The sequence below is a fragment of the Sciurus carolinensis genome, chromosome 1 (genome assembly GCF_902686445.1).
Source record: "Sciurus carolinensis chromosome 1, mSciCar1.2, whole genome shotgun sequence".
NCBI lineage: Eukaryota > Metazoa > Chordata > Mammalia > Rodentia > Sciuridae > Sciurus > Sciurus carolinensis.
In genome coordinates, this window is record NC_062213.1 from 183,466,580 (window position 1) to 183,489,540 (window position 22,961).

The window sequence follows — 22,961 nt, forward strand, 5'->3', positions numbered from 1 at the left end:
GGAGGGGAGGGGGGGGAAGGGAAAAAATGGCAGAATGAATCAAACAACATTACCCTATGTAGATTTATGATTACACAAATGGTATGCCTTTACGCCATGTACAGACAGAGAAACAACATGTATCCCATTTGTTTACAATTTTATAATAAAAAAAAAAGCTCAAAAAAAAAATTAAGATTTCAAAATGGCAGAATGAATCAAACAACATTACCCTATGTAAATTTATGATTACACAAATGGTATGCCTCTACGCCATGTACAGGCAGAGAAACAACATGTATCCCATTTGTTTACAATTAAAAAAAAAAATCACGGCTTAGTTCACAGTTTCAGGGAACTATACCAAAACAAGCCCAAGTTTTCTGTTAAAAGTCACCCTGTCCATTTTACATGGGTAAATTATATGGTATGTGAACTATAGCTCAATACAGCTATTTTTTTTAACAGAGCTCAATACAGCTATTTTTTTTAACAGACTGCATTTTGATTCATTGTACACAAATGGGGTATGACTTTTTGTGTCACACACGATGTACATTTTAACTTAATAAAAAATACAAATTTAAAAAAAAATTAAGATTTCATTAAATATTTATAAAAATGTACCCACTTTAAAAAATAAAAGCACTGGACAAATGATACACAGTCCCTTGTATTTCAAAAATTAAGCGATGGGGGTCATAATATAATTTTTACTTACAAAACTTAAACCAAACACTCAAGTACCCTAATTCCAGAGGAGGGGGAACACTTTATATAGTGTGAGTTGATAAACATATCACCTGCACACACACCCTAGCCAACCCTCCAAAGAGGATCACAATTAGAAATATATTGGATTCTGGATCAATAATTCTTATTTTTAGAAAGTTAATTTTCTCTTCTACCCCTGACACAAACACCATGACACTTCACAAATTCCCTAGACATGAGTGATAATATGAATAATAACATTCTCAAACTGCTTTCAATATCTATGTAAAGAGTTCACATGATAAACTCTTTCAAAGACAAATAATTAACACATCAACAACTCCAAAATAGTGTGGGGAATTATGCTAAATTATTCACTGATTAAGAAAACAATAAAACTACCAAATAAGATTTATTTCTTCCTATCTAAAACCTTTTCTTTTGTTCCCTCTCTCATTTTAGCGGCAGCCTCAAACACCCTGGAGTTCAAGCTAGAGACCTCAAAATAAGAGTATTTCCCCCATTCTCTTTAATTACACATATCATTATTATTTCTAACATACCTTAATGTTTTAGATAAATCCTCTACTCTCTATTCCTTCTGCTTACATTTGTAGCTTTTGGATATGTTTTCAGTCTATACTCTATGCCAGACATCTTGCAATAAAATGGTGGGCAGAAAACAGACTCAACCCTTATTTCATGTGGAAAATACTTATCAATCAAAGGTCAACTAAAGAAATTAATGGTTACAGAGACAGACTGTAGGAACAGAACTCTTGTCAAATGAGAATGAGAAAGCCAGCCTAACCTAGATCCAAGAGTCTGCAAAGGCAAACAAAAAAAAAAAAAACTATCCTATCCCTTCACTTAAGATCTAAAGGATAAGTAGAAATTAAAACAGGTGGACAGGTGGGAGGAGGTCAAGAAAGAACAGCAAATATAAAAGTTGACAGCAGAAGAACAAACAGAATTCAATGGCAGAAAGGTTAGGAGGATGAAAATTCAGGGAATAAAGCAGGTAGAGCAATATAAAGCTGAGGACAAAGTAATACACCAAACACTGCAGTACATTCTTCACAGACAGATGGTCAGGCATCCCAGTTTATATCTATCATCTGCACATAATTTTTTATATATATGGTACCGGGGCTTGACCCAAGGGCACTTAAACACCAAGCTACACCCCACGTCTTTATTTTTTTATTTTCAGGCAGAGTCTTGCTAAATTGCCTAGGGCCTCACTAGATTGCTGAGGCTGGTCCCAAACTTGTGATGCTCCTGCCTTAGCCTCCTGATGGCTGGGGTTATAGGCACAGGCCACATGCCCAGCTTCCTAGTAATTATTAATATGCTCCCCTTCAACTCTCAAAAAAAAATGTCTCTTTGCTCACCCTAAATATCAGTTGTACTGGACTTTATCCTATGAAAAACCAATGAAGGAGGGAGGCAGCAAAATAGAAGATTTGGGTTTTGAAAGTAACTATGAAGTAATGTCCTTTCTCACTCCTACACAAAGTTCTATTCATACCATTCTTATATTATTTCCACTCTTTGGGGAAAGACCTAATAAAATCTCACTGCTCTTTCAAAGTACAGCTGTTCAGTGAAAACTTTTCTGACCCTTTTATAAATCATTTCTCTTTTGTAGCCCTTGATTTATATTTCACTTACAGTCACTTGTGATAGTTAATTTATACATGTATCAGTATCACTTTCTAGATCAATCTTTTTTTATCCTCGGATATCAACAGGACCTAGCACACTGTATTTTGCATATTCTCTCAATATCATTTAAAACAAATGACTGCCATAACTTTATATTTCTCAATTTCTGCAATTAAAAACTAATAAAAAGAGTTCTGTGATCAAGCCAAGCACAGTGAGGTACACCTATAACCTCAGTGCCTTAGGGAGCTGGCCCAGGCAGGAAGATTGCAAGTTTGAGGCCTCAGCAATTTAAAGAGTCAAAATTAAGGACTGGGAAGACGTAGCTGTGTGTTAAAGAGTGCACCTGGGCTCAATCCCCAATACTAACTGTGCCCTGAAAGAAAGGAAAAGAAAAGGAAGGGAAGAAAGGAAAGGAGAAAGAAAAAAGAAAGAAAAACTTTCTGTGATCAAGTAAATACGGAAAATAGAAATCTCTGTTTTTGTGATTAACAATGCATGTTGATTCATTAAATGCTAACCAAGACTTCTAAAACTCAAGAAACCTGCATTATTTTTTATCTAGCATTTTCCAAATACACTTGATCATAGAACACTTTTGAAGGATAACACTAACAATACCAAACCACTTTGGGAAATGATAGTAACAATGGTGTCAGCATTAAAGATCATTAAGTTGGGGCTGGGGTTGTGGCTCAGTGATAGAGCGCTTGCCTGGCATGTGTGAGATTCTCAGCACCACATATAAATAAATAAATAAAAAATAAAGACTCACCAACAACTTAAAACATTTAAAAAAAAAAAAAAAAAAAAGATCATTAAGTTGTGTGCATTAAGCTGTGACCAAAATATCCAACATGAACAACTTAAGAGGAGGAAAAGTTTATTCCAGCTCATGGTTTCAGAAGTTTAGTCCAGGGTTGGCAGACTCCACTGCTCTGGGCCCGAGGTGGGACCCGAAGTGAGGCAGAACAAAATGGTGGAAAGGTGTGGCATAGGAACTTCTCACAGCCAGGAGGGAGACAGAGATAGGGGAAGGGGCGGGAGGGAAGAGGAACCCTTCCAGGGCACGCCCCCATGACCCACCTCCTCCAGCCACGCCCCACCTGCCTACAGGCAGTCAGTCTGCTCAAACTAGGATGGACTAATTGGTTACAATTCCCATCATCTCATCTTTTCACCTCTGGATATTCCTGCATGAACACAGGGGCTTTTAGAGGACTCCTCAAATCCAAACAATAACATGAATTCCTATACATGTTAATACAAGAAAATATTTTTCAATATTTAGTAACATAATCCAAAGTAATATGAGGTTTTTAGTTCATTTCTGGAATTGGGGATGTAACTCAGTGATAGAGCACTTGCCTAGCATGCTTAAAGCCCTGGATTCCATCCCCAGCACCATAAAAGCAAATCAGTATATAAAATAATACCTGCACTCATGTTCATTTCAGCACTATTCACAATAGCCTAGATAGAGACAACCCAAGTAGTGATCAATGGATGGATGAAATTGGAGAATATCATGCTAAGTGAGATAAGCCAATCTCAAAAAACCAAAGGACGAATGATCTCTCTGATAAGTGGATGATGACACATAATGGGGGGTGGGAGGGGGGCAAGAATGGAGTAAGGAGGGACTGTATAGAGGGAAAAGAGGGGTGAGGGGGGGAGAAAATGTGGTGTCTTCTCTCAGTCTCTCTCTCTCATCCCTCCCCTACCTCACAGACATACACAATGGAACATTATTCAACCTTAAAAAAAAAGGAAATGATGTATCCTCCTCTAGTTTGTATGTCTAGATGAGATACATCTGACCACAGTGTGTTGACTATAGACAAAATCATCACAAAATGTTCTCTTTTGGGTTAAAAAATGAAGATGCTATACAGTAGGGTATGAGTGTTTGCATGTCATCCTCCCAATTTAATTCATACCATAGAGTGGCTACAAAAGCTTTTAACTATTCTTAGATTCTCCAAAAATTTTTAAAAATTAAGTTCAGTTTTTTATAGCTGAATAATTTTAATGACCATTTGGTGCAACTCTTTCTCAGTAATCACTATATGTGTTTTCTTTAACTTTTATATACATTATGGCTACCTTACAGTAAGTGGTTGGGTAGAAACTCTTTTTATTTGAATTCTGGAAGGTTTTATGGATGACCAACTCTAAATTGACAGGGTATGTGTAAAAATCAAAGTCTGTCTTATTAGTAAATTAGATCCTTTGTATTGTGAGGCATATTCATTCTAATTGTAATGACAATTTAAATTATATACATTAATCTTCTATAAGATAATATTTTCTATAATATGCCACCTATGTCTCTCCTTGACAGTGTAACCATTGATGCTTTCCTCTTATCTACTTATTTTTAAATTTATATAAATGCATACTGTTGGTTAGGCATACACTAATCTGTAAGAATTCCAAGTACACATATATAAATATATCAACTTTTGAAGATTTTGGGGAAAAAAAAAAAAAAAAAAAAAAAGAAGGAAATGCTGCAGGGTCCAGTGGACTGGCATACCTGAAAGGACTTCTGAGGCTGAAGTAGGAGGATCACAATCTCAAAGCCACCCTGGAAAACCCTGTCTCAAAATAAAAAATAAAAAGGGCTGGGGGTGAGGCTCAGTGATCAGAGTACCCCTGGGTTCAATACAGCGGCAAAGGAGGAATTCTGTCATTTTCAATTACATGGATGGACCTGGAGGGTGTAAGGTTAAATGAGAAAAGTCAGACATAGAAAGACCACAAGATCCTATTTATATGTAGAAGTGTTTCTTAAAAAAAAAAAAAATCAAACTCATAGAAACAGGGTAAAACAGTGGCTACCAAAGACTGGGAGGTGTGAGAATTGGGGAAATGTTGGTCAAAGGACACCAAATTTCAGTTAGGAGAAAATATACTGTGGTGAACCTAAATAACAGTATGTTGTATACTTGAAAATTGCTAAGTAGATTTTAAGTATTCTCACTACAAAAGCAAGGTAAGTATGTGAGGTAATGCCCATGTGAATAGCCTTAGTCATTTTCCACAATGTATACATAAATCAAAACATATTGTTCACCATATATGTAATTTCTACTTTTCAATTAAAATAATTTTCTTTTTTTATCAAGGAAAATGAAAAGAACATCTGCAAGTCTCCACTGCCAATCATATCGCCCTCCTTCCTTCTCTCTTTGTTATTAAAGATGTGCTATCGATGCTCCTACCAAACTGAGGTCAACTCCTCTACTTGGGCACTAATTTAAATCACACTCTCTCTTATTTTCTTAGAGACACTGTCCTGAAGTCTCCATTTTCTCTCCTACACCATCAATTTTCCCCTTTCTAATGGATTTTTCCCAAAACATACACACATGCTATATTATTTCTTCCATCTCAAAAAACGGTTCTCAGGCTGGGGTTGTGGCTCAATGGTAAAGCACTTGCCTAGCATGTGTGAGGCACTGGGTTTGATCCTCAGCACCACATTTAAAAAAAAGAAAAAAAAAGAAAAAAAACGGTTCTCACATCTCCCTATTCCCCTAGAACTACTGCCCACTTTTCTTCTCCCCTTGACCAGCAAGAGAGTTGTTCACACATGCTGCCTCTCAGAGTTGTACCATACATGCTTACCTACTTCAGTAAGGCTTTTGCTCCTATTTCTACTGAAACTGTTCTTGTCAATGTCATGAAGGACCCCTCTATGCTGCTAAACTCAAAGATCAATTCCCTTTCTTAACAAAAACAAAACAAAGCAAAACAGACTATAACAAGCAACCATTTACAGCAGAAAAACTGAGACGACTACTTCACACCAAAATAAATTTCAGATAAGTTAAAAATAATTTTGGGGGAAAAAAAAACATCAAACATACTAGAAAATAATTAAGTCTTTTAACCAGAAACATAAATCTTCATAAAAAGATTTTTAAAAGCTTGACCACAGTTTTTAATATTGCTTTAAGACTTAAAATCAAACTAGTTTGTATTAATAGTATGTCAGTGGTTAATATCTTATTTACAAAACAAACTTAGCTAAAGACAACCATCCCAAATGATGATACATAATACATAAATACTAAACATATACTCCCCTCCAAAAATCAAACTTAAAATCAGATACCACTTTCTTTGACACTGACAAAGACATAAATAAGTACAGAGAGAGAAAAATTCCCCATTAATTTTTTATTTTTTTTTTTATTTTTTATTTTTTGGCGGTGCTGGGGATTTGAAACCAGGGCCTTGTGCTTGCGAGGCAAACACTCTACCAACTGAGCTATATCCCCAGCCCCCCCATTAATTTTTTTAACAGTACATCTTGGAAATTTCTCTTTACATAGAAATTTATCTCACTTCTCGTAGTGACTATATAGAGTTTATTGTCTTATATTGATGGATGTTTAAGTTGCTTCCAGCTTTTTTTTACAAATATAATATTGTAGTTGTCATCCTTGAAACTATAATTTGGCTTATACATGTTAGTTTATCTGTAGAATCAATTCCTAGAAGTAGAACTGCGACATTAAAGGACACAGACTTTTAACTTGTTGATATGTTACCAAATTGCCCAACAAAAAACATTCCAGTATTCACACCTACCAGTGTGCATTTTGTTGTTTTATTTTATATTTATTTTCATTTTTGTTTCTCCAGTTTTGAGTAACACTCTGGCTACTAACCATCTGTCATTCATGTTTCTAACCACTACCTGAATAGAGTTTTGTAGGTGGCCTAAAACAGTGATTCCCCAACCATCAGAGCCAGCAATAACACTCAGCAGGAACCTCATTCTGTGTCAAACACTTTTTTCAAGCTCATGAGTTAATTATACTTACTCTCCCCCAAAATTTCAGAAGGTAGGTACTTGTTAACACCTCTGTTTTATAGACAAAGAAATAGAAGTACCGAGAGAGTGAGGGGATGGCATACATAAACAGCTCCAAAAGAGTCTCTTAAGAAAAAAATCCAAATTTCTAAATAAATATTACACTCCAGAACCTACCTTCAGAACCTACCTCCAGAACTCCTACCTTCCCTTCCAGTTCCTACTTTCCCTAACTTCATGTTCCTATTATATTTTCATTCCCCAAACAAATGCTCTAGCTATTATGAATGACCTATAGCTCACCCAATCTTTCAGGTAGTTTCAATACATCTGGACTGTTGTGCAGTTGTTAACTTTTACAGTTTTCATTCAAGAGCAAACACCTACTGAGCTAAAGTTACAAATCCTCTATGATGCCTTAATCTTGCACACACTCAACTTTCTAAACAAAGTATAATTCACAACTCTCTTCCCAGTTCCTCTGGGGTAGATGTGTCTTAGGACAACAATTCTGAAAAACATTACTTCAAATCTGAAAATACCATAAAGAATCAAGTACTCATGCATTTTGGAAGCTGTACAATGAAATATTCCATTCTTTTTATAGTCCAATCTACCTACAAATAACAAGGGTTATACAGTGATTTTTAATTCCATTTTGGAGACTATCTTCTTTAAAAAATCAATAAAAATAAACTTTTTATACAATGACCTTTAGAATTATACAAAAATTGAACAATCTAGTTGGTTTCTTTCAAAAAAATCTAAATGAAATCAAGACTGTAAGGGATTAGAAACAAATTTTCTTTTTATAATTATCAATGAATCTTTCATTTTATTTATTTATCTGTGGTGCTGAGTACTGAACACAGGGCCTCGCACATGCAAGGCAAGTGCTCTACCACTGAGCCACAACTCCAGTTCCTCTACCTTTCTTAAAGCCAGAAGGTAGGCAAAAGAGCATCCAGCTAGATGTGGGGTGGGGGAGATGACACTTTTTCTCCTACTATACTATCACATCTCCAGAAGATACTGAGTGTCCTATAATTCAGTTCAATTCTGATACTATCTACCTGGAGTTATTATCAAGCTCCACAAGCTGAAGGTCCAGTCCTATAAAACTTTTCCTTACTTCAGATGCCAATCACAAGCCCCAAGTTGTGACCTATGATTCTGACTAACCAGCTATAAATCAGGTTCCCACAATCTCTTCCTCAATTTATTAGTAACAATGAGCTCATGGAACTCAGAGCAACACTTAAACTTATGTTTTTGCTTTACAATAAAAAATAAACATGAACACTCATTTAAGAGAAGACACCTAGGTCAAGGTATTGCAAGGAAGGAGTTTTCATATCTTCTGTAAGCATGTTAACCTTCCAGTACTTCCATATGTTCAGTAATGGGGACACTCTATGAACTCCACCCTTTGGGGATTTTATGGATACTTCATTATGAAGGCATGATTGATTAACACTGGTCACTGATGACTGACTCAACCTTTAACCCTCCAACCATGCCTAATCTTTCTGGGACCAATACCCACCCTGAAAACTGTCTAAGAGCCCCCAGCCACTGATCCAGAATACAAAAGACACTTCTACTTCCAGAGATCCAAGGATTTTAGAATCTATGTGCCAGGAACCTGGGACACATATCAAATAAATATTTCTTCTATCATAATGTCACACTAGCCTAGAGAGAATTTTTGACTGTTCTGCTTTGTTGTAAGTCTAGCACCTATAACACTGCATAACATAAAACAAAAGTTCAATAAAAGTTTGCTAAATAAAAGAATCAATCAGGCACTTCAAAAGTTGCTTAGATCGAATGTTCAAACATCCTTAAGTGCACCTTAAATTGTGCAAGAATCTTCAAGATTACACAGAAGATTCAAATAATTTTTTATGCTTGCAACAGACCACTCCAGAACCAAGGTCCAATCCTCCTCTTTCACCCCACAATGGTAATGACTGTTTCTTCCTTTTATTACCCCAGTTCAAACATCCTTTACTTATTCTTTCAAATGTATTCTTCCTAATGATTTTTATAATTATTTTCTCAAGTTGGAAAATGCAACAAATGTTATGGAAAAAATTATATTTTTTATGCAAGCAGCCATACAGCAGGACCATAAAAATGGTCATACAAGCTGAAAACATGCAAAGTAATCTTAATGGTCAAAGGGAAAAATTAAAATTGTTTCATGATCTTTTGAATTTTTGTTAAAACATTAAAACTCTGCCACTTTAAATGTATAGGGAAATGAAAAATACTGTATAACTAGTAACTTAAACCCAAGAAACACTAGCCAGGTATGGTGGCACAAGCCTATAATTCCAGCAGCTCAAGCCTGCCTCAGCAATTTAGTGAGGGCCTGAGAAACTTAGTGAAACCCTACCTGTCTCTAAATAAAATATAATACAGGGTTGGTGATGTGGCTCAGCAACTAAACACCTCTGGGTTCAATTCCAGTACCATAAATAAATAAATACATACGTACATACATACATATATACATACATATATACATACATACATACCCACACACAAGAAACAGTGAGGATCAAAGTGGTGTTTTTTGTTGTTGTTGCTATTTTGTTTACTTTAGTGGTACTGGATATGCAAGCTAGGCAAATGCTCTACCAACAGACTAACAGCCCCAGTCCGAAGTGTTTTCTTTGGGGCACAACACTGGTCTAGCATTATGAGAGGCCCTGGAATACATACCAGCACTGGAAAAAATTCAATTCAAACACATCCACACACATAACAAGCACTTTTTCCATGCTTGGCAAAGTGTCACAATTCTTTCTAAGTTTTTATTGGTTTCCAAAATTTTACCCTTTACCCTTTCAATCTTGTGAATATCTCCAAGAGTTCTTTAATCTGAAACTGTTACCAGTATCATTTCTACTAGGACATCTTCATCCTTTCTGTTATTTATGTTGAATATGCCTTTACTATAAATTCCTGAGACTATGTATCTATACACTTCTCTTTAAGGCCACTTGGCAATTCCATGTTTTTTCATTACACAAGTTAGTGAGGATGGTTTCTAAAAATGACCTATTTTAATCAGTATTAAACAGGTGAAAACCCTAACTACTCAACTTAATCAATCCTTATAATGTGGATACAAATTTCACAGCAGCATCTCTATCTTCTCTAGTAGCTTCATTTCACCAGAAAGATTATTAATCCACACACATTCTGAAAAAACAGAACTAGTCTTTACTAACATAAAAAGTTCTTTAATCTCCTTTTCATTACAGTTTTCTATCAACGTAGCTAACTTCAACACATTTGTGTCTGAATGCTGGAAAAACTGATGTGGGATCGGTTACTAAGATATTTAAATGATGTTGAAGCTATCTGTTTTTTATATTTATTGAACTTTTTCACACAATAGCTACATGTAGGCCTAGCACCTGTCCTATCTTCATGTACCTTTCATCATCTTCAACACTTTTAACATACACTTTATCAACTCCCACGTTATCACTTTTCATTTCTTTTCCACATTTTCATCTTTGTTGGCCAATTCTGTATATGAGTTGTGTGTACACAGTGACCAATCCAAAGAGACTGAAATAAGTAACATGACTGGTCACCAAACATGACAGAAATTTGTCAATTACATAGTGATTTCATTTACTATGGTAAACTGTTGTTATGGCACTGGTGTTTGAACTGTGCCATCTGAAATTCTAAGCACACCAGAACTGTGAAGTAAGAACTAACTGTACAAATAAAAAATCTTCAAATAGATGGGGAAAATATTTGCTGTCAAATATGTAACAGGGGCAGCAGGGGCTGTGGTTCAATGGGAGAGCATTTGCCTAGCATGTGCAAGACACTGGGTTTGATCCCTAGCACCACCCAAAAAACACAAAAATTAAAAACTAAAGGAATACATCTCAACAAAGACTGCCACTTTCTGTATTATTATGTTCTAGTCACTGCTCTGCTACTAATTCACTAACAGACATTAAGCTAGACACTTGACTCCTCTGGCACTCAAATTCTTCAGTCTACATAAAAATAAAAGTTCTCTCTAAACTCTCAATCTTGATGTTCACAATTCGCTATCAAGCTAATCATTAACCAAGAATTCAAATTAGTATAATGGTAACTGAGGACCTGATAAATTAGTCTAAACTAGGCACGGTGGCACACACCTGTAATCCCAGCAATATGCTGAGGTGGAAGGATCACCAAGTTTGACAGCAGGCTCAGCAACTTAGTGAGACCCTGTCTCACAAAATAAAAAAGAAGGCCAGGTGCAGTGATGCACACCTGTAATCCCAACAGCTTGGGAGGCTGAAACAGAAGGATCAAAGCCAGTCTCAGTAACAGCAAGGTGCTAAGCAACTCAGTGAGACTCTGTCTCCCAATACAAAATAGGGATGGGGACGTGGCTCAGTGGTTGAGTGCCCCAGTCCCCCCCTCCCCCACCCCAAAAAAAGGAAAGATAAAAGAAAAAAGGGCTGGGGATGTTAGCACAGTAGTAAAGTGCCCTGAGTTCAATCTGCAGCATGCACACAAAAAAGAGTATATAACATTCTTTCTCAATGTGCCATTTTTCTTTCTCAATAATGACTTTTTAACCTATTAACTTTTCATTTAAAATGGAATGCAATTCATCTTCTTTTCATATTTTTATTTATTTCAAAGTTTATGTAAACTTTGTTAAACAAAATTATTATTTCCAGTGAAATTATCTGACTTCTGAACTAAAATTTAAATAGCTTTGTTTCTCCCTCAGTACAAAACTGGCTATCTACTATCTACCAACTTGTAGATAAGATTATCAATTGTAATTCACATTTCATGTGCAGGCAGCATACTTTATTAGCAGTGTTTTTCAAAATTCTAAATAGAAGCAGAGGAGGTTAAGTTGGATTTCAGAAACTCTTAATTCTGTAACATGAAACAAATGACCAAATTTCAAATTCAAAAATATATTGACAAGCCGGCTATTACAAATAGCTATGGGGCTGGGGATTGTGGCTCAGTGGTAGAATGCTCACCTAACATGTGTGAGGCACTGGGTTTGATCCTCAGCACCACATAAAATAAATAAATAGGGAGAAGGTGGAAGAAGATAAGATAGTAGAATGAGACAGTACTACGCTATGTATATATATGATTACACGAATGGTGTGAATCTACATTGTGTACAACCATATAAATGAAAAAGTTGTACCCCATTTGTGTACAATGAATCAAAATGCAGTCTGTAAAAATAAAAATTTAAATAAATAAAGGTATTGTGTCCATCTACAACTATTAAAAAAAAAGACAGATTCATTAAAAAAAAATCTATTGCAAAACATAGGGTATAACTTCCCAGTCACTGTTGATAAAATAGTTTTATTAAAAAAATATTCAATTATGAAAAGTTATCATCTTAAAGTGATTTAATAACTTCATGGCAGCTAAAGAGAATCAAGTTACACAGATTTGGAAAGGAAAAAATAAAACCTTTAGTAGTTACATATTGCCTCCTTTTTAATCTGCATGTGTAGAGTGTGCTATATCTATCTTTGAAATAAAATGAAGAAAATGTGTTCCCCAAAATTCTGTGTAAGTTGGGAAGTTTCTAAACTACACTTTTTGTCACTTTTTCTAGATCAAAAACAATGCATCAAGTATTTATTAGCTTGGAAAATCAAGAACATTTGTGATAAAATTCATGCTGCCCCTCAAGGAAAATATTTTCAGTGCTTTGTAAAATCTGCAAGTATGAACATGTAAATCTTAAAACTTACAAATAAAAGAACAACATAAGTTTCATCAATTATTTAAGTTAAAATCAAAACCCACTTGAACTACTTTAACATGTAAATCTTAAAACTTACAAATAAAAGAACAACATAAGTTTCTTCAATTATTTAAGTTAAAACCAAAAACCACTTGAACTACTTGCCTTCAATTAGTGATCCCTGACTTCAAATAAGGAAGAAATTATCACAACCTCCAAAATGTAAAAATGGATCCAAAGAAAACTCTGAAATAATATTTTGACAAAAAATCGAAGAGACAACTAATGTCTAGATTTTTCCAAAGCATCTGTTTGATGAAGAAAAAGATCATTCTACCTACAAAGATACCTGTAACCATATAAAAAAGCTTTTGAAAAGAGGGAACCCCAGAAGCAGTGATTTTCAGACCCATAAAGAATTTCATGACCCTTTCAGAAGCCCCAAAAGTCAAAACTGTTTTCACTGTAATACTAAGATAGTATTTGTATTTTTCACTGTGTTGACATTTGCACAACTGGTGCAAAAGCAATGGTGGGTAAAACTACTGAACTCATAAGCAGTGAGTTGCATTAAACTACACTGAGAGTCACTATATTCAACACAGTCATAAATGTTATATAGTAAGCAATCTTAAGGGAAAGGGTTTGTTGCTTTTTGTCCCTTTATAATTTCATCCTTATGACAAGGCAAATATTTTTAAAAGCTGAATCCCAAGCTTAAGAAATAATTTGTGATAAAGCCCAGAAAGGTATATATCCCACAATCAAAAAATTCATAATATTTTTCCATAAAAAGAACAAGAAAAAGCAAAGACCAATAAAAATTATGCAAATCCATACTTTTGAATATTAATGGTTGTCATGCCAAGTATATATTAGAGAGAAAAAAGCACTTAAACATTTTAAAATTTCTTAAGTGGGAAAAGCATTATAGAACTATATAGATCCAGGAAAATTTATATATATATATATGTATATATAAATTTTATTTTGGTATTGGGAATGAAATCCAGGGCACTCACTCTACTATAGAGCTATATCCTCATCCTTTTTTATTTTTTATTTTGAGACAGGGTCTTGCTAAGCTGCCACAGCTGGCCTCCAACTTAATATTGTCTCAGAGTAGTGGGATTACAGAATAGTGTTACCATACCTGGCAAGGACTTTTATTTAAAGAATAACTCAAAAGCAAGACTAATCAGTTCAACTATAATTGTAAAATATTCTTTCCTTTAGTGATATCCCATTAACATTTTTTATAATTTTTATTAGTTGCTGATGGCTCTTTATTTTATTTACTTATTTATATGCGGTGCTGAGAATCGAACCAATGCCTCACACTGGTAGAGATAGGAAAGCACTCTACCACTGATCCATAACTCCAGTCCCCCATTAACATTTTTTATCACAAAAAAGACATTTCTACAATTTAAGTTCTTTTTGTTTTCCCAAGTCACAACTAATGTGTGATAAGATAAATATAATTACAATTTAGTATAATTACTTAATATATTAAACAAGATGGCATTGGTAGAGGCAGGCACAACTGGCACACACCTATAATCCCAACTACTCAGGTAGCTGACGGAGGACTGCAAGTTCAAGGGCAGTCTGGGCAAGGTATGGAGATCCTATCTCAAAATCAAATAAAAATCAGGATGGGTTGTTAGCTCAATGGTAGAATGCTTGCTTAACTATATACCATGCCCTGGGTTCAATTCCTGGTTCCTCAAAAAATAATAAAAAACACAGATTTTTTTTTTTACAACAGATTTTTAATTGCTAATAATTTTATACTTTGATCTTCTATTCTCTACCTATATTCTCTTTTTTGTTTGGTTGGTTGGTTTTATTTGCATTAGTGGGGACTGAACCCAGAGAACCCTAACACTGAGCTACTGGCCAATCTTTTTAAATGTTTTTGAGACAGGGTCCCCCTAAATTGCCCAGCTAGTCTCAAACTGTAATTCTCCTGCCTCGCCTCCCAAGTAACCAGAATATAGGCATGCCCCACCATGCCCTGCACAAAGAGTACTTTTTCACTACATTTTCATATTTCTTACTTCTCACAATTTTTTTGTTTGTTCTAATTGATTATACATGACAACAGAATGTATTTTGACACATTGTACACAAATGGAGCATAGCTTCTCATTCCTCTGGCTGTAGAAGTGGTGCTGAGTCACACCAGTAGTGTAATCATTTATGTATATAGGGTAATAGTCTGTCTTATTCTACTGATCTTCCCATCGACTTCTCACAATTTCTAGTGTGGTGTTTTTATCTTCAAGTTAGCAAAAAAGAAATCAATAAAACTGTATCTAAGAAGTAAAAAACCCTTTTTTTCCTCAGCTGCCGCCAAGGTGCTCGGTCCTTCCAAGAAGCTAAGGGCGCGATGGGGTGAGGCCCTCACTTCATCCGGCGACTAGCACCGCGCCCGGCAGTCAGCACCATGGCCTCTGTTTCCGAGCTGGCTTGCATCTACTCTGCCCTCATCCTGCACGATGACGAGGTGACCGTCACGGAGGATAAAATCAATGCCCTCATTAAAGCGGCTGGTGTAAATGTTGAACCTTTTTGGCCTGGTTTGTTTGCAAAGGCCCTGGCCAATGTCAACATTGGGAGCCTCATTTGCAACGTAGGGGCTGGTGGGCCTGCTCCAGCAGCTGGTGCAGCACCAGCAGGAGGTCCTGCTCCATCCACAGCGGCTGCCCCAGCTGAGGAGAAGAAAGTGGAAGCAAAGAATGAAGAATCCGAGGAGTCTGATGATGACATGGGCTTTGGTCTTTTTGACTAAATTCTTATAACATTTTGAATTAAAAAAACTGAGCTTTGCTGATAGTTTGGAAAAAAAAAAAAAAGTAAAAAACCTCAGCATTTCTGGATCATTCATCTTATATAAGAGTTGTCTTCTTAAATAAACATTTTACTGAATGTACAAGATACCCCCATATAAATTTAATGTAATGGATCTTCTATATGGCTTAGTTATCAGTATATTACAAGTTAGTAAGTACAAAGCTTTCCTAGCTATAGAAACTAGATGTTCTCAATTACGTTTCTCAAACTTCTAATTTATGAAAAGTCCAAACAGCTGTTTACAAACATATTTAAAGACTAGTAACTCTTGTTTTGTTGTTTTGCAGCACTGCTGATCAACCCAGGACCTCACCCAGCACACTACTATTCATTAAAAAATAATAATAATCATGTATCACTTTGATACACAGAAAATAAAAATTTAAGCCCTGATGTCAATGATATATGCATTTAAGACATACAATGCATTTCAATCTAATTTGGGGAACAGGGATACCAGGGACTAAACCCAGGAATGCACACCACTGAACTACATCCCAAGTCTTTTTTAATTTTTATTTGAGATTAGGTGCCAAGGCCTTGAACTTGTAAACCTCCTGCCTCAGTCTCACAAGCAACTCAGTTTACAGGCATGAGCCACTGCACAAGGCCACTTCAATACAAATATTGAAAAACAAAATAGCAACAACTAACAACAGAAAGAAGACTTTAATTTTCACCAAACACTCACATTCTTACAAATATCCTAACCTCTAAACTATCACTGTAAACAAATCTGACAGAAAAAAGCTTACCTTCAAAATACTTCTATTTAAAGTAGTACCCAGTACCCCATTTGTGTACAATGAATCAAAATGCAGTCTGTAAAATAAAAAAAAAAATTTTTAATGTTTCCATTTTATTTATAACCGTAAAAAATTACTGAAGTACTTTTGCCAGGTAAAGAGTCAAACAATTTATTAATACATATTATACTATAGGATTCTATGCAGACTATAATAAAGTAAAAAGTTCTGGAGATGAATAGTGGTGACCATGGCACAATAGTGTGAAGTACTTAGTACTACTATACTTCACACTTAAAAACAGTAATAGGCCAATTTCTAGTTATATACTTTACCACAAAAACAAACAAAAGGTAAGGTACCAAAGGGTACACTTGTAGCTACACGAAGGTGCTTATAATCAAATGCTGAAACCTAAAGATTTGAAGAAAAAAAAAAAAAAAAAAAACTTTACTAATAGAGAAAAATAACATATCACTTATATTTCTATTGATATTTCATCAGAAACAATGGAAGCCAAAAAAATGTGGAAAAACATACTTAAAGTGCTTCAAGAAAAGAACTGTGAACTGACAAATCTACATGCAATGAAAATAACCTTTAGGAATAAACATGATGTAGAGACTTCTCTGATGAAGTTAAACTGCAAGTATTTGTTGTCAGTAGGTATGTTCTGAAAGAACCACTAAGTAAGACTAATTAAAAAGTAAAATGAGATTATCAAGAATACAAGCAACAATAGGTGTTGGCGAGGATGTGGGGAAAAGGTACACTCATACACTGCTGGTGGGGTTGCAAACTAGTGCAGCCACTCTGGAAAGCAGTGTGGAGATTCCTTAGAAAACTTAGAATGGACCCACCATTTGACCCAGCTATCCCACTCCTTGGCCTATACCCAAAGGACTTAAAATCAGCATACTACAGAGATACAGCCACATCAATGTTCATAGCCGCTCAATTCACAATAGCCAGATTGTGGAACCAACCTAGATGTCCTTCAATCGATGAATGGATAAAGAAACTGTGATATATATATATATATCACATATATATATATACACACACACACACACACACACACACATATATACACACACAATGAAATATTACTCAGCCATAAAGAATAATAAATTATGGCATTTGCAGGCAAATGGATGAAACTGGAGAATATCATGCTAAGTGAGATAAGTCAATCTCAAAAAACCCAAAGGATAAATGATCTTGCTGATAAGCGGATGATGATACATAATGAGGGATCTAAGGTGGGGTAAAAATGGAGGAAGGAGGGACTGTATAGAGAGAAAAGAGGGGTGGGAGGGTGGGGCTGAAGGAAAAAATAACAGAATGAGTCAAAAAATATTACCCTATGTAAATGTATGATTACACAAATGGTATGCCTCTACTTCATGTACAGAGAAACAAGATGTATACCATTTGTTTACAATAAAAATAAATTTTTTTAAAAGGTAAAATTATATCAGAAGAAAATTTAGGATACAATAATGAAGAAAAAGCAACAGAAATGTGAACTATCTAAATAAATATAACTAAATATAGATTATTTTATTCTTGAGTTCTTTACTCAATGAGTTGAATATAAAAATAACATTATACAATGGACTTTCAATATTGTGTATGTAATATGACACTTAAGGGGAGAGTAAAACCACCTCCAAATTCACTAAATTTTACTTGAAAGAAAATATTCATTCTGAGAAGCAAGTCTCAAAATGTTACACACTATTTGACATTCTCAAAACACAAAAATATAGTAACAGGGAATACTACAATGATTTGCAGTGGTTTAAGACTGACTGAAGGGGACTCCTAGCATTTGTGAGGCACTGGGTTCATTTAGCAGCACCACGTATAAATAAATAAAATAAAGATCCATCAACAACTAAAAAAAATTTTAAAAAGAAAAGACTAAATAGAGCATTTGAGTATGAATGGTAGCATGATGAGCTTTAGGGATAATTAAACTGTTAGGTGAGGTTGTGGTGGTATTTAGAAGAATCTATATATCCATGTTTAAAATTCATATGGGGGCTAAAATATAGGTCAGTGGTAGAGCATATGCTTATTGGCATGTGGAAGGCCCTGGGTTCTATCCCTAGCACCAAATTTTTAGTTATTTATAATTAATACACTATACAGCAAATATAAAAAAATTTTTACATGCATTCATTTAAACATATGGATTGGGAGTATAGGAGAGCATTTGCCTAGCATATGTGAAGCCCTGGGTTTGATCCTGAGCACCAGGTTAGTTAATTAATTAATTAATTAATTAAATGCATGAGCCAGGCATGATGGCACACATCTATATAATCTCAGCAACTCAGAAGGCTGAGGCAGGCACACTCCAAGTTCAAAGTCAGCCTGGACAATTTAGAAACAACCTGTCTCAAAACTACATAAAAAACCTGCTGGGGATATAGCAGTCTAGCACGCATGAGGCCCTGAGTTCAACTCCTAATACTAAAAAAAAAGAGCAACATAAAAAAAAAAAAAAAAATATATATATATATATATATATATATGTATGTATATGCAAGATAAATTTATACAGAATTACAAATAAATGCATAAGCAGGTACACTTTATACCTTTCATAATCTTTCAAACTATTTACAACAATGCTAACTTTATAACAAAAAATAAAGTAGAATAGAATATTCAAAAGAAACTGCAAAATACTTAAATTTATTTATAAGATGCCACTTAAATACATTTATCTCATAGAATTATTTGGAAAGTGAGTATATCAGAACACTATGTTTTTTTGAGATTTCAAAGAATAAGCAGTACATAGCAGGCATCTGCCCCCACCCACCCAAAATATACAAACAAAACAATTATAAGGCTTTTTTTGTTTTAGTTATCGATGGACCTTTATTTTGTCTGTTGTTTATATGCGGGCTGAGGATTCAACCCAGTGCATCCCACATACTAGGCAAGCGCTCTAACACTGTATTACAACCCCAATCCAATTATAAGGCTTTTGAAGAGTCAAATGAGCCAGTATAACCTACAAAGTATATGCAACTCCCCTTCCAAAACACATAATCATTATACAGATATAAATGATCATTAAAAGCCAATTATCAGACTAAATTATTCCAACTAATGAAAATTTTGGTTGCACAATTTCCTATGATAAATTACTTTATCCTTTCCTTTAAGACAAGCCTAAGACAATACCTGGCACTAAATTAAAAACTAAGTGTTTGTTGAATAAGCAAATATAAAGTTGTTATTATAATTTAAGGAAAATGGACTTATTAATATCAAAGAAAAAAGCTAAATTTTCAAAGACTAAAACCTATTAAAATACCAATTTTTATAAAGATCCCCAAGTTTGTAAGATACATAACCAAGATATAGTTAATGGACATAAAATATCTACAATGAGGTTACCTTGTTTCTTTCAATTCCCTGATTCAGTGAGTGTGGCATCCATTATTCTGTCAGGATGTTACATCTATACTTGAGAACCTCTTTGTAACCCATCCCCCATTTCTTCAAATATACTTACCACCCTAACATGCCACTATCTTCTCTTTCTGTCATTTTTCCTTTCTCAAACCAGGATCCCTGCTCTAAACCTTTAACCTACTATGGCATCAATTTGGTCTTAATGTTTTGCACGAATATTCCAAAAGCACCTACCTTCATCATTCATTCTTTCCACAAAAATTCATTACGAATCTACAACTTTAAGCAGAACAAACACTAAGCAGAAAAGTTAAGGCAACCAGGACTCTAAAGATTAGCTCAATCACCAATTTTGAGACACAGGACTTAAAACTGAAAATCCTCCACGATTGAACTCTTAAGCATGTAGAATGTGACAAGTAGTTTGTATAGACAATGTATTTGTATATGCCACTGCATTTCATTTGTGTGGTATACAACAGCTGCTCTATACCTGCCTGTGCCTACATGAACTTGCAGACATAAAAAGGCAGCATTTAACAAAAGAATGGTTTCCCTAAGCAAACCATATCCATCTGTTGTCAGTCACATTTTTACCAAAGTGTGAAGATTTTCCCACTGCATTCATACCCTGAAGAATTTCTAAATTGTGTTAACACTAAATACACACACACACACACACACACACACATATATAATGTTTTATCACCCAAATGCAGTGTTTTGTCACCCTACTTCATGATGTGGATTTTATGCTCAAACTCAATTAGTCTCTTAGTCTCACCACATACTATGAAAGAATTCCAAAGATGAATGAATTTTAATGATAATTTAATGCTAGTAGAGCTCTCTCACTTTGGAGATGAGGAAAAATAAATCACCCAAAGATAAATTTGGTTAACATGCCTGCTTTAATCAGTTAGCCAACAGATATTTATTGAATAGCTGCCTGCTACATATCAGGCACAAACTGTTCTAGTCATTATGTTAAAACATCAGGAAATGAAACAAAATTCCTGGTTTTTTTTTTTTTTTTTTTTTTTTTTGGAGAGACTAGCAGGAAATACAGTTATTAATGAATTACAAAGTTAGATGAATGTTATTGAATAAGCAAAGACTTAACGTAGTTGGAAATTAAAGACATCCTTTAGATCGGAGGATGAAAAAGTATTTGCTATAATAGAAAAAGGGAGTTTTAGTTAACAAAAGGTGGACATGAAAACTGAAAGAAGTCCACAACAGTTAAGACAAAATAGGGTACAGGCATAAGAAAGACAAGATAAACTAGATACATAATCAGAGCCACATATGTCCAGTCTTGAGTGGGTTTTGGACTATATCATATGGTTGATGGGTAATTTTCTAGAAATTTGAAAAAAAAAATAAATAAACTTGAAGGGAAATACAAATTGAGAAATTCAACTCAAAATAACCTACATCAAGACAGTTTGATGTAATTACTGGATTTAAAAGAAAAAGAAAAAAATCCTCTGGGTATACAGATGAAAAGATCAATTCTTTTTTTTTTTTTTTTTTTTTTTTTTTGCGGTGCTGGGGATTGAACCCAGGGCCTTGTACTTGTGAGGTAAGCACTCTACCAACTGAGCTATATCCCCAGCCCAAGATTAATTCTTTATAAGGTCAAAATGACTGCCATAAGGCTTCCACAACAATATATTTATGAAATTCAAGTTAAGAGAAGGGACTTTATGCATAGACCAAGTGCCTTTCTAGAACAGTGGTTATATTGGGTTTTTATGCTTAGTTCTTCTCTGTAGATATATTGTTCTGTTTCTTGCTTTTTCCTAAAATAACTGTTTGGAATTCAATTTTTATTCATTTTCTTTTTATTCAATCAATTTTCCCAAACTTTTAATAGGGAAAAATTTTTCAGGTTAGATGTCCTAGCTCCATACTCTAGAGCTCCTACTGTGTTGTTTTCATAAAATTATAAATTAAAAAAAAATTTGTTACTCTGAGATCTGGCTCTCTATGTGTTCTGCTTTATTTGGCTCTTTCCTATTATGGGTTCCATTTAATCCTGAGCAAGCCAATTAGGATTCTAAAGTCACATATTACATAACAACTGAGATACATTCTGAGAAATGTGTCCTTAGGTTATTTCATTGTTGTGCAAACATCATAGTGTACTTACACAAAACTCAATGGTACAGATCACTCAACATAGTCACTTGATATAATCAAGAGGCACAGTAAACAAAAGATATATGAAGCTGCTGCTAGTATAACACAACCTACTGTTTGATTTTTTTAATAACTTTTTTATAGCTTTTTTAAATAACTAGGAGTAACTCTAACACTAAAAAGTATAGCACAGAAATATATCAACAGCAACATAGGTCTCTATTGCCATTTTGAAGTATTATCGAAATATTACTGAAGTAGTATTGTCATTGTATAAGCTATACTTTTATATATATGTTACTTTTACAGCATATAACGTGGCATATCAGCATATGAGGATTGTTAACACCACCATTATCACAAACAACTGTAATGCCACAACTCTATGATAGCTGCAACATCACTGAGATATAAATTGTCTAGCTCTATTACAATCTTTTTTTAAATATGTTTTTAGGGGGCTGGGGATATAGCTCAGTTGGTAGAGTGTTTGCCTCGTAAGCACAAGGCCCTGGGTTCAATCTCCAGTACCGCAAAAAAAAAAAAAAAAAATTCCATAATAAATGTTTTTAGATGTTGATGGACCTTTATTTTATTCATTTATTTTCATGTGGTACTGAGAACTGAACCCAGTGTCTCAGATGTGCTAGGCAAGCACTCTACCACTGAGCCACAACCCCAGCCCTCTATTACAATCTTACAAGACAACTTTAATATATGTCTGTCACTGACTGAAACATTATTATTTTCACACATGACTATTTCTATCAATTTCTTCCCAGTTTGGGTATTCATCCTGGTAGCAATTCTGCCTGTA

The 22,961-nt window shown here is 34.7% G+C and overlaps 2 protein-coding genes and 1 non-coding gene across 9 annotated transcripts in view; 2 read left to right on the top strand and 1 right to left on the bottom strand.

Annotated features, from left to right (window-relative positions):
* Positions 1 to 22,961, bottom strand: part of Zmym4 (zinc finger MYM-type containing 4) — a 186,496-nt gene that overhangs the window by 109,637 nt on the left and 53,898 nt on the right. For 2 of the 7 annotated variants that reach the window (XM_047543836.1, XM_047543834.1), the window contains exon 2: positions 16,571 to 16,637. The exons of the other annotated variants lie outside the window; for them this stretch is intronic. The gene's annotated coding sequence lies outside the window, so the exon portion shown is untranslated. The remainder of the gene's footprint in view (positions 1 to 16,570; positions 16,638 to 22,961) is intronic. 7 annotated transcript variants of the gene reach the window in all.
* LOC124979434 (60S acidic ribosomal protein P1-like) lies at positions 15,314 to 15,753 on the top strand. The gene has a single exon (XM_047543855.1). It carries the CDS (start codon positions 15,409 to 15,411, stop codon positions 15,751 to 15,753), a length of 345 nt encoding a protein of 114 aa, XP_047399811.1. The 5' UTR covers positions 15,314 to 15,408.
* Trnat-cgu (transfer RNA threonine (anticodon CGU)) lies at positions 22,607 to 22,680 on the top strand. Its single transcript has one exon. It is a non-coding gene; the product is annotated as a tRNA-Thr (tRNA).

Excerpts from the sequence above, each read along its gene's own strand:
- LOC124979434 (XM_047543855.1), top strand. The coding sequence starts at position 15,409 with ATGGCCTCTGTTTCCGAGCTGGCTTGCATCTACTCTGCCCTCATCCTG.